The sequence below is a fragment of the Cynoglossus semilaevis genome, chromosome 4 (assembly GCF_000523025.1).
Source record: "Cynoglossus semilaevis isolate Cse_v1.0 chromosome 4, Cse_v1.0, whole genome shotgun sequence".
NCBI lineage: Eukaryota > Metazoa > Chordata > Actinopteri > Pleuronectiformes > Cynoglossidae > Cynoglossus > Cynoglossus semilaevis.
The window spans coordinates 18,556,239-18,567,005 of record NC_024310.1 but is presented as its reverse complement, the minus strand read 5'-3'; the positions used below and the strand labels follow the sequence as shown (position 1 = coordinate 18,567,005).

Sequence of the window (10,767 nt, the reverse complement as noted above, 5' to 3'; positions counted from 1 at the left end):
TATGTATATGTATATGTATATGTATCCGTATCCTTGCCAGCAGAGAGTTCTGATTTCAATTTCCAGAAAAAGCACATATCCCTAATGGCGCCTCCCCCCTCTTGGAAGTCTCTTTGAGGTTCTTTATTTTTTATTTTTCGAGACTCTGCTGCTAGCAGAGTATATATTAAACAGAAATAGCTCATTGAATAAATAAATGCTAGCTTATTCTGCAATGAGAGATATCAAAACAAACTCATTACAGAACTTATTACAGAAGGGACCACCTTAAAGATTTTTTAAGGTATCAGGGCATCTTTAAGGTGACATGTCGCCTGGACAAGAATCTTAGAATCTTAGTAATTTTCTGATGCGGACTGTGGGTGTGTTCCTGTCATTTAGTTACGGAAAATACTCCTTTTTGTACATCGTAACTTAATTTTCACGTCTTGCATCACCATGAATCTCAACCCCTATTTAGAAGTAATGTTGCAATGAGTTAGTTTTGCATGTGGCACCTCGGTGTGTTAACAAGGCGGAGTAGTCGACCCCAGATCCACTGAGCAGCATCGTCAGAAGTTGATAGAAATAAGTATAAAATTGCAAATTGTTCCATTCATAGTGTGTACCGGGTGTTGTTGCACCCCTACATATGTATATATATTTAATTAGATTATAATAAATTGGCAAAATCTGATTGTACCTATAATTTTCTCCATATACAGTCAATTAGTTTGACAGTTGCTTGAATGAATAACGGAAGCCCAAAGTAAACACGGAAGATAAAAAAACAGAATTATAAAGATCAGTCCAGTTGAACACTAAGTGGGATGTGACGTGTCCCTTCTAATACAGTCTGCTGCTCCTGGTTAAAGAGCGCCGCTGTTGTGAAGAATAGTACCAGTGACAGAGGCAGAGACACATATTCGCCCGTCACTGTCTCTGTATAACTGCGTGTCTGTCTGCATGAAAAGTTTGACTGACTGAGAACAAAATGTGCGGATATTTGCAGCACAAAGAGAGTGAAGAAAAATGAGTGATGGGGTGCCAGGGGGAGACGGCATCCAGACAGGAAGTGACAGAGAGTAGCTGAGTGTGAGTAGAATAATAAAAGAGGATGAGACTCTGGAAAAGCAACGAGCCGTCCCACCTGATCTCCTGCTGTCTGTAGAAGTGCAGAGTTCGCTGCAGAGCCTCCTGCACCGTCTGTGTCTGCAACAGCAAGACGCAAGTGTTAGGAAAAGTGGAAAAATAAAATGCATATTGAATACTACAATACATACTGCAAAAACACCAGTGTTGGCCACAATTAGAGCCACAAATTGCCTAAAGTGGACGTTAACGTGAACTGTGAAATACAGGATCTAACAGCTAGCCAAATAAGTAAATGTTAGCCAAACATATTTTAGGTTAGCCACAGTATATGGTGCAAAAGTTGAGCAAGAAAACAACTTAGGAATATCCAAAAATAAATTGATTAAAATGGCTTAACGCCCACGTGTCAAACTCAGGCTCGGGGGCCAAATCTGGCCCGCAGTGTAATGATATTTGGCCCACGAGATCATGTCAAATGTGTACTAGAGTTGGACCGCCAGTATTTAGGTCCTGTATACTGGCGGGATTTGTAGTGTTAGCCTTGTATAAGCTATGTTATAGGACATAGGAAAAAAAAATACATTAAAAAGGAACTCAAAAGGCTACAGATAAAGAGACATAAGAAACAAATACCACTGATGTGTGTTTTATTTCAAATTTAATTTCTCATGTGTTTATAATATTAAGCTTTGGTTGTTCCCGATCCAATGTTTACACAAAACTAAAGTTTGTTTCCACATGAAAAATTCAGCATTACAGATCTGAAGAGAAGAGAAAACATGGACAATTGCCATCAATGTTTTATAAATATTAAGTTTGGCTGAGGCTTCGTTCTAGTTTTTAGTTTTGGCCCACTCTGAACTTGAGTTTGACACCCCTGGCTTAACGCAAGGCCTAATCAGCAAAAGTTGTTAGCCCACTGCATGATAAACTGTCCTAGAAGTGTTTTCAAAATATCTGAAAAAAAAACAAGGGCAAGATCCTGATGTTACAAAGTTAATTTTCCTATCCTGGTGTGTGCGTCTAATAAGAGAAACAATAATTCGTAATGAAAGAATCCTCTGTCTGCGTCCTTCATTCGGCTACTCATTTACCACAGGACGGTCAGGTTACACCGTGTGTTTCAACAATATGTCCAAGCACACAGGCCCAAACCGTTATCAGCCGCAAACACACTGTACAAACACACTGTACACATACATCATCATTAGTCTGCATTGTTACAATGGCTGGAATGTTTACCCGACACACACACACATTAATCTCACTCTGTCACACACCCTCTCGCTCAGATGGTAGGATTTGGTGAGCAGACGAGTCGTGATTGGCTGCTCGTTGGGATAAGCCCTTAAATCGGCGATCCCGTACAATAACGACACCGAGTCGTGTCGTAATGAACAGCTTCCCCTGAATGAGGTGAGGACTTCCTGTCTCTTGTTGCTTCATATAAGGTCAACTTTCACGGACTTCAGTCAAGTCTCACTTAATCATCCAATCACGCAGTGCAGCCAATCAGAACCCTCTCCCTCATCCTTCATCACTGCAGCATCCTTTTGAAGGTTTGTTTTTTTTCTCTGTAAGAATACGCTGGTGGTCTGTGGTTCCGGAGCAGTAGGTTGTGGTGCTTCAGCACAATTGGAAACCTGCCATCACTATTAAAGAAAATGGAGACTCGCAGCAGATGAGACGCAACTAAAATAAACCTCAGCATGAGAAACGAGGACTCCTCTCAGTCACGGGGCAGGGTGAAAAAGTCCTGCAGGGCTAACAGGGGAAACGGTGTAGTCCTTTTTCTCCCTCACAGTTCATATACTGGTGAGTCTATGAAGCACTGCGGTTGTAGACTGAACACAAGGATTAACTGCCTGTCAGGGGTGACACGCTGCTCCGATCTTCATCTGCAGGTGATCTAAATCATAATCCTGGATGCACCTGAAAATAACATTTATACAAAATTATGCACAAAACCCTGTTGTTGTTTTTTTCAGGGGGGAGGCGAGGGGTTGGTTTTCTATCAGTGCCATGTTATCATGTCCTGTCCTCAGCAAAGGACATTATATTTTAGTTGACATTGTCTCTCTTCAAGCGGCGAGACTAAAAGTCATCAAGGACATATTTTGATTGAATTTACAGGGGACATAGTTTATGGCCAAAAGAAGAAAAAAAGAGTCAGAATTCACACATAAGTCAAGTTAATTACCGTGTTTTCCAGATTATAAGTCACACTTTTTTTTTCATCCTCTGGCTGGGTTTGCGACTTATACTCGGGTGCGACTTATATATTGAAATATGTAATTTCCCATCGTTTGTTATTTTCACACTGACAGCCGCTAGAGGGCACTCTAGGCTTGTGTACCAGTATCTGTTACTCCTGTACCACTGACAATGTAAATGTTTGTTATTTACATACTGACAGCCACTAGAGGGCACTCTAGCTGGCTGGTGCGACTTATACTCCGGAGCGACCTATATATGTTTTTTTTATTATTGTGCATTTTTTGGCTGGTGCGACATATAGTCCGAAGTGACTTGTATTCTAGAATTTTTTTTTTTTTACTGTTAGCTCCTGAACTGTATTTCTAAACATTCCTATTCAACTCAGCCAGTGTTTACACATGTAACAGAATCACAGAGGACTACTCTGTGCACCATGTCATACATTATATAACACATTGTAATTAAGAGACTTATAATTACGGCGTTGACCTTTACAGATTAAACATTTTGATTCGGTGGTTTTACACTTTCCATATTTGCTGCCAACACTCTGGCCTGATGATCATGGCACAGGTCACTGAACTAATGACCACCTTACATGTGAGAGCAGTAGCAGAGGCGGTGGGTGTGTGTGTGTGTTGTAGCAGAGGCGGTGGGTGTGTGTGTGTTTGCACACGTGCGTGCGTGCGTGCGTGCGTGTGTGTGTGTACGGTGGCTTCTAGGTCAGGGTGGTCTGGGTGAAGACAACAACAGAGAACATGCTCTGTTCCCCCCGTCATGGTTCAGTGCAGTCAACAACAGACACTTCCATCGCAAACAGCCGCGGTTTGAGCGCAGGAGTCAGCCTGATTGCTTCTGTATCGCCCTATTAATAGAAGCAATTAGGATTGTTACTATTATTTAACGGGGCCCGCCGCCGCCATTGGACATCTACCCTCTCCGAGCCCCCCCCCCATGACAAAAGGCCTATCACTGTAATGACCCTTAAATATTTAGATTTGCATTTCAAGGCTCAGCTGACGGCGTTAATTGCAGACAGAGGTGAACAATGACCTGCTTTCATGCAGACAAAAACACTTGTGGTTCACCACAGTGACCACATACAAAGGAAACGCATCAGAGTGTGTTAAAAATGGGTCTCCAAGTGTTGGCTTCAGTCCTCCAGCTTCTCACTGACTTTCTCTCTACACTCTTCAGTTTTCAGTTTTTTAAGTTTGAACCCGGCTCCTGCAAAAGTATCGATAAATATTGTGTTGCAATATTGAGTACCCATGAGTAACACAACAAGCTTGGAGTTTATATTCTGTTAGAAGAAACTCATTCCTGACCTTATGTTTTCTCTCTTACATCAGTTTAAAGTTTCTTTTTTTTTTTTTTGCATGTTATTTCATCAAATAACCAAACTTTTTTGTTAATGGTATTTTTAAGAAGAAAAATAAAAATCGGATAAATCAATAAATACAATTGATTGCAAAATCAACACTCCAAAATATGACCAAACCAAATATTTATTAACGCCAGATGTTTGTATGGATTTGGGAAAATGTCAAGAAAAATATGGAAAAGTCGAAATTTAGCTTCATGAAGTTGCTGGATTTATACATTTTATATTAATTAAAATCTAAAAGAAAATAGTCTCTGAAATGCAAAAATAATTCTGTTGAACGACAGCTAAAAATTATGACTGCAGTTAATACAGCCAATAGAGGTTGACATGTCTTTAGCAACCAAAATTAAATAAATCTCAGGAATATCTGTTTAAGCAATGTCACAAAATCTAAGCAAACAGAAACCAGAAAAATCACTTATCACTGGGGATCGAATCTGGAACCTTCTTAAAGTAAGGTTCCCTAAACTATGCGGCTCTTTAGCTAAGTTTTTCTCCAATAAATTATAAATGAGCAGTGACGATTTAAATCTTTAAATCTCGCGTTGCACTCAGCAAACTGGCGTCTCAGTCTGTGTCACTCGAGGCTGTTTTATCATGATAACAGCACACTAAAAAGTCTAGGCTTGTCCTCATCCTAAACATCAGTCCTTCCTGTCTCCCAGTGTGTCAGTGTAGAGCAGCCGTGCAGCAGCTGAGGGCCACATTGCAGGAGATGCAATCAAATCCAACAATGGCACGACAGGATTTTCGAACCTTATGTCATCTATCACTGTTGAGCTTGTTTCTAATATCATTACATTGCTGCCTGTACAGTGGTACAACAGAGACATCAGGAGAGACAAACCTCTGGTCTGACACACACACACCCACGTCCTAAAACACAGGCTAATGCAGGCATGGGCAAACTAAGGCCCGGGAGCCGGATGCGGCCCGTTCAGTTTTTTAATCCGGTCCGCCAAACTTTTCCGAATTGTATTATTTATTTATATTATCATTATACTTCTGCCTTTTATTGCAATACCCATGTTCTCCCAATAGGTGGCGTGGAAAACGTGCATGACTTTTACATGTCATTTATCTTAGTTCACACCAACACTCCATCTATCTGCTCCTGACCCAGCCCCCCTGTTCACCCCCACAACTCTGGGAAGTGTTCAGGAGTTAACGAATGAACACCGGGGTTAAATAAAAACTAAAGTCAGGATTTGAATTTTGTCACAAACAGCCTTTGACTACGTCTTTAAAGATTTCTGCAACACAACTTTGTTTCAGAGATACACACAGTACATATTTTTCTATACTATACAGTTGCATCACTTGTTATTTACATGTATTATACAACTGTTTTATATGTTTTATAACCTGAATATTTATTTATAATATTTGGAAGAATTATTAATTATTCTTATACAGTGCAATGTTTTTTTTTTATTTTTTTGTTTTTTTTATTTATTTTTTTGCTAACTTATTTTGTATTTATTTCCCCAGGGTGAGCTGACAGCTGCAGGCCTTACCGTGGGTGATGTCAGTCTCTTCAGACTCTCTCCCAGCGAGTCCAAGTTCACCCGTCTCCTCCTGGTGACCCTCTTATGGGGACCAGCACTTGGTCCATGCTGCTGCTGCTGCAGCTGATGATGATGCTGATGCTGCTGATGCTCCTCACCCGCCGGGCACAGCGTCCTCTCGGCGAGGCTGCGGCCGTTCCAGAGCACCGCTCTGTGAGAGGACGTCAAGCTGGCGAAAGGGCAGCCTCGGCTCTCCTCCGCCGGTTCCAAGGCGCCGTCCCCCCCGTCTCCCCCGGGGCTTTCGAGCCCGCAGTCGGAGCCCACGGAGCTACTGAACGACTCCGAGGAGATCTTTCGTGACGACGAGGACATGATGGTAGTGGTGAGATTGGAGGAGAGGAGGAGGTTGGTGGGGATGACAGCGCTGAGGACGATGGTGGTGGTGGTGGTGGTGATGGTGGTGATGATGAGGATGATGATGATGCTCCAGCCGGTTCCGTTGCACGTCCACCTTCAAGCCGGGGAGTCATCAGATTCCGGGGAGGGTGAGGTTTGTCTGTAAGATCATGTACGCATGTTGTTTGTGTGTGTGCGCGTCAGTCGAGGTGCGTGCCAGGTGTGCCTGTGAGGATGTGTGCGTAAAAGAGGCGCGTCTGTGCGCGAGTGTTTGTGTGTGTGTGAGAGAGAGAGAGAGAGAGAGAAAGAGAGAGAGAGGGAGAGAGAGTCTGTCCAGGAGAGGGGGGAGGAAGGGGGATAAAAGGAAGGAGGTGGTCGACCGAGAATTAGAGAACTAACGGCACGCAAACGTTTATGTAAGGGGGGGGGGAGGAGACGACGTGGAGGAGAAGGTGGTGGAGATGGAGGTATCCGTCCTGTTTCACCTCCCAAAACAGACCCAGGCTGCAGCTCCCTCCCAGTCTCCCCTCTCCTCCTTCTCACAGAAGATGCTTCAAAGAAGAGCAGATCAGAACCGCAGACGGTCAAAGGTCGACAATAAGTTGGTCCCTCATGGTAAAGTCCCACGCACGTTATCCCCGCCTCCTCATTGGTGCACTTGTCTCGCAGTAACGTTGTGATTTTCTTGGAAAAAATGTGCCAAATTCTAAGCAGATGTGTCTGACTCTCTTCTCCTTGTCTTCTGCGACCGAGCTCCTGTCCGTGCGTCCGTCCGAGTCTATCATCGTCCGCAGGACGGTGGTCACCTCCTTGTTCTCCTCTTCTGCCGCCGCCTCCTTGTTCTCCGCTGGCTTTTTTTTTTTGTGTGTGTGTCGTATTTTATGGTCGCCTGAAGTGAGCCGCTGTGCGCTGAGGTGACTGTAGTGGTGATAAGTGGGCGAGCAAGATGGAAAATTTGGAGGGATAGAGAGAGAGAGAGAGAGAGAGAGAGCGGAGTTTCTGTCAACATTACAAAATCAGTATAAATATAAGTTGAAACAACGTTTAGCATGAAATACACTACAAAATTACAAAAAAAAAATATGGTTAACCGATTTAGTTCTTTTTGTTAAGTTGACTTGGGCGATTAGTCCAGCCAGTGGAACTGCTACGTCATCACGTTTTCTGACGCTGTCGAAAGGGTTTAGGGGGGTAATTAACGATACGATAAATGTCACTTCGTTCGTTATCGGATTGAGCCCGTTATCCGTTTTGTCATTTTTTTAAAATTGTGCACAAAATCGGAAATCGGAAAAACGATTGTTTTTTTTATTATTATTTTGGTTATGGTAACAAACATTGGTAAAATTCGTTCTTTTTTATAGTTTTGGTTTTTAGGGATTTTTCTAGGGATTTTATGTTTATAAGCAGTATATTTTTTTTTGGACATATGTATGTGGATCAACACATATCCATATATATATATTTGGAGTAGTATGTGTGAATTAATTTTTAATTAATTGTTTTCTTTCTTTGGTTAAACTTGCCAACCACCTTCTTCTGCGCTATCTCAAGCAGAAGTAAATTGTTTCTGTCGCCATCTAGTGGGATCAATTAAAAATGCAATTGACAATAAAAACCAGTCTTTGCCCAACTGACCGTGTCTGGTCCACGGGCCACTGATTGCCCATGGCTGGTCTAAATTGGACTCTGGACTGTATGTCCAAATGGCTGCTCATCTTACTGTCCAGGTTTTACCCAGACGCCCCAGATGAGTGCTGCGATTTGCCCAAATAAAAGAATGCAATGCCCACGATTATTCGTCAGTTAATTGTTACATCTCATAAATGTCAGTTCTGCAAGTCTTTCTCGTAATTTAACATCACTCATGGCTTACTTACTTCCGCGTTCGCTGCCTCCCATCGGAGCACAGGATGACGCTCGTTTCTGTCACTAACGACAGCCACGATGACCTTGACCTCGATGGGCACAGCTTGTCGGTTCATCACGGCCCCCCAAAGGGGACAAGTGCTGAGTGAGACACTGACACAGACATGACGCCTCATTGCACACACACGGCATGTGTAATTTCCTGGAGGTGGCAACTAATTCATTTGACTTTGTGCAGCAAACTGACCCTGATACACCGCATTGAGTTTTGTCCCCTCTTTTGATTTAACGCACACACACACACACACACAAACTATGTTGTATTGTACAGACGTTCTGTGTTACACGCTCCAGTCTCCAACTCTCTCTCCTTATCAGGTTGCCCGCTTGAGCAATCAGCTTGCCATCCATCAGTAATAATGTGAGCGTTTAATAGAAAGCAACATTAGAACAGAATAAATTACGTTGCGGAGGAGATAAGGCCACCAGCCAAGAGTCTGCCATGAGCTGGAAGCTCGCCAGCAGAGTGCAGACGTGAGAAGTAGACCAGAAAGTGTGTCATCAAGAAATTGGAGCAGATACTATAACATCAGATCTACATATTTGATGTTACAGTGTGTGTATACATATACATATATATACAGTATACAGTATACATTATACTGTATACTGTATACTGTATGTATATATATAGTGTTCTCTATATCGCTGTTCTCCTTTTGCTCCCCAGTACATTGAGGATTTATTTTTTAATCCAATTTTTAAAAAAATCGAAAATATATATTATAAAATACTTATTCATACAAAAGTTTTTGCTTTAAAAACGTGGATTCTTATTTTGAAATTGAGATGAATGATCGCTGGTAGCTTTGTTCAGCTAGATCGTACACGGCATACTATTGGCTAAAACAATGCGCACTCGGTGTATTGGCTAATTGAGCACGCTCTTCTGTTCCTCATACTGATTGGCTCACGCAACGTAGCATCTCTCAGCATCTCCCCTTGTCTGTCGGCCAATCTCTCGTTCACTTCGATCTGCATCGCCTTTACACAAATCCACTGTGCATATAATTCTGTGGGAAAAGGGAATACAGTCTAGGGAGGGTTGATAACAGTGTGGGGGAGGTTCGTAAAGGGTAAATATATATGTAAATAATATAATAATGGAAGGCAACTACCGTTATATACAGTATATGTATATATATAGATATATATATATACATATATACAGTTCATGTATGTAAAGATATAAGAAGAAGAAACACTTTCACTAAACGAATTTCCCTCAGTTGTGATCTACATTCTTTCTAGATTGGTCATCTTTTTCAGTATTAAGCCTATTAAAGAAGCCGTTATTCACATTTACAGACAGTTTTTGGCTTGAAACGTCATTCTCTATCTCAGAGTTGTCCAGCACCAGCCATTATTTTTGATAACAGTCTGTACACCATGCCAGAACATTCCTTGGCAAATACAGTAAAGCCTTTACCAAACACAGTGCTGGTCCAAAACATTACCTCAGACTGATGGATATTTGACATTTTCAGTTATTTTGTTTCACAATTAAATGGAGGAGAAGACACACGTTAGAATGAACATATTGACTTTAAATGAAGTATTAGCAATTCGTTGTTTTGAGACTATAAGGGAACCACATGTGTATATTTCTATATATACACATGTATCAGGATACAAAAACGAATCCTATGGAATAACCCACAAAGTAAATATTTTTTATAAATCTATAATAATTTTCTGTCTTTAATCATAAATTAAGGTCAATTGTACCATTGCAACTATGTCTTCTGTTGTATCTTATTACTTGAAATGGATGGAGTCGTTGCTCTAATGATGTGACACAGAGGCTTGCGTATAAGTATATATATAAGTATATATAAGTATATATATATATAAGTATATATAAGTGTGTATATATATATAAGTGTATATATATATATATATATATATATAAGCATTAATCTAAAATAATGAACACGGCTTTAAATGTTAATGTTTATACAGATAAGATACTGAGAGAGCCGGAGCTATTTATTCATGAATGACCAAGATGAATAAGAAAGTTTAAACAGACGGTGCACTCTAACCCACACACATCATTAATTCAGGGAAATGTTATAACATGCAGGGCCGTAAGTAGGAAATACGCAACAAACAAGAGGGCAAGTGGCCAACATGTTTTTCAGAAAGATTTACACTGTATGGTTCTTGGAGGTAAAATGACTGCAGTATGTACAGTATGTGTTTAAAATACTCAGTGTTTAAAAATACTTATATATATAATAATATAAAATACTT

At 41.1% G+C, this 10,767-nt stretch overlaps 2 protein-coding genes across 3 annotated transcripts in view; one reads left to right on the top strand and one right to left on the bottom strand.

Annotated features, from left to right (window-relative positions):
• Window positions 1–6,338, top strand: part of aasdhppt (aminoadipate-semialdehyde dehydrogenase-phosphopantetheinyl transferase) — a 52,404-nt gene extending 46,066 nt beyond the window's left edge. For both annotated transcript variants that reach the window (XM_025054906.1, XM_025054907.1), the window contains exon 9: window positions 6,170–6,338. In XM_025054906.1, coding sequence (XP_024910674.1) covers window positions 6,170–6,179 — 10 coding nt within the window. In that variant the 3' untranslated portion in view covers window positions 6,180–6,338. The remainder of the gene's footprint in view (window positions 1–6,169) is intronic.
• Window positions 1–6,674, bottom strand: part of gucy1a2 (guanylate cyclase 1, soluble, alpha 2) — a 31,763-nt gene extending 25,089 nt beyond the window's left edge. The window contains exons 1-2 of the mRNA XM_008309794.3: window positions 6,196–6,674; window positions 1,130–1,191 (exon numbers count right to left, since the gene is read on the bottom strand). Coding sequence (XP_008308016.2) covers window positions 1,130–1,191; window positions 6,196–6,558 — 425 coding nt within the window. The 5' untranslated portion in view covers window positions 6,559–6,674. The remainder of the gene's footprint in view (window positions 1–1,129; window positions 1,192–6,195) is intronic.
• Between the last annotated feature and the right edge of the window lie 4,093 nt (window positions 6,675–10,767).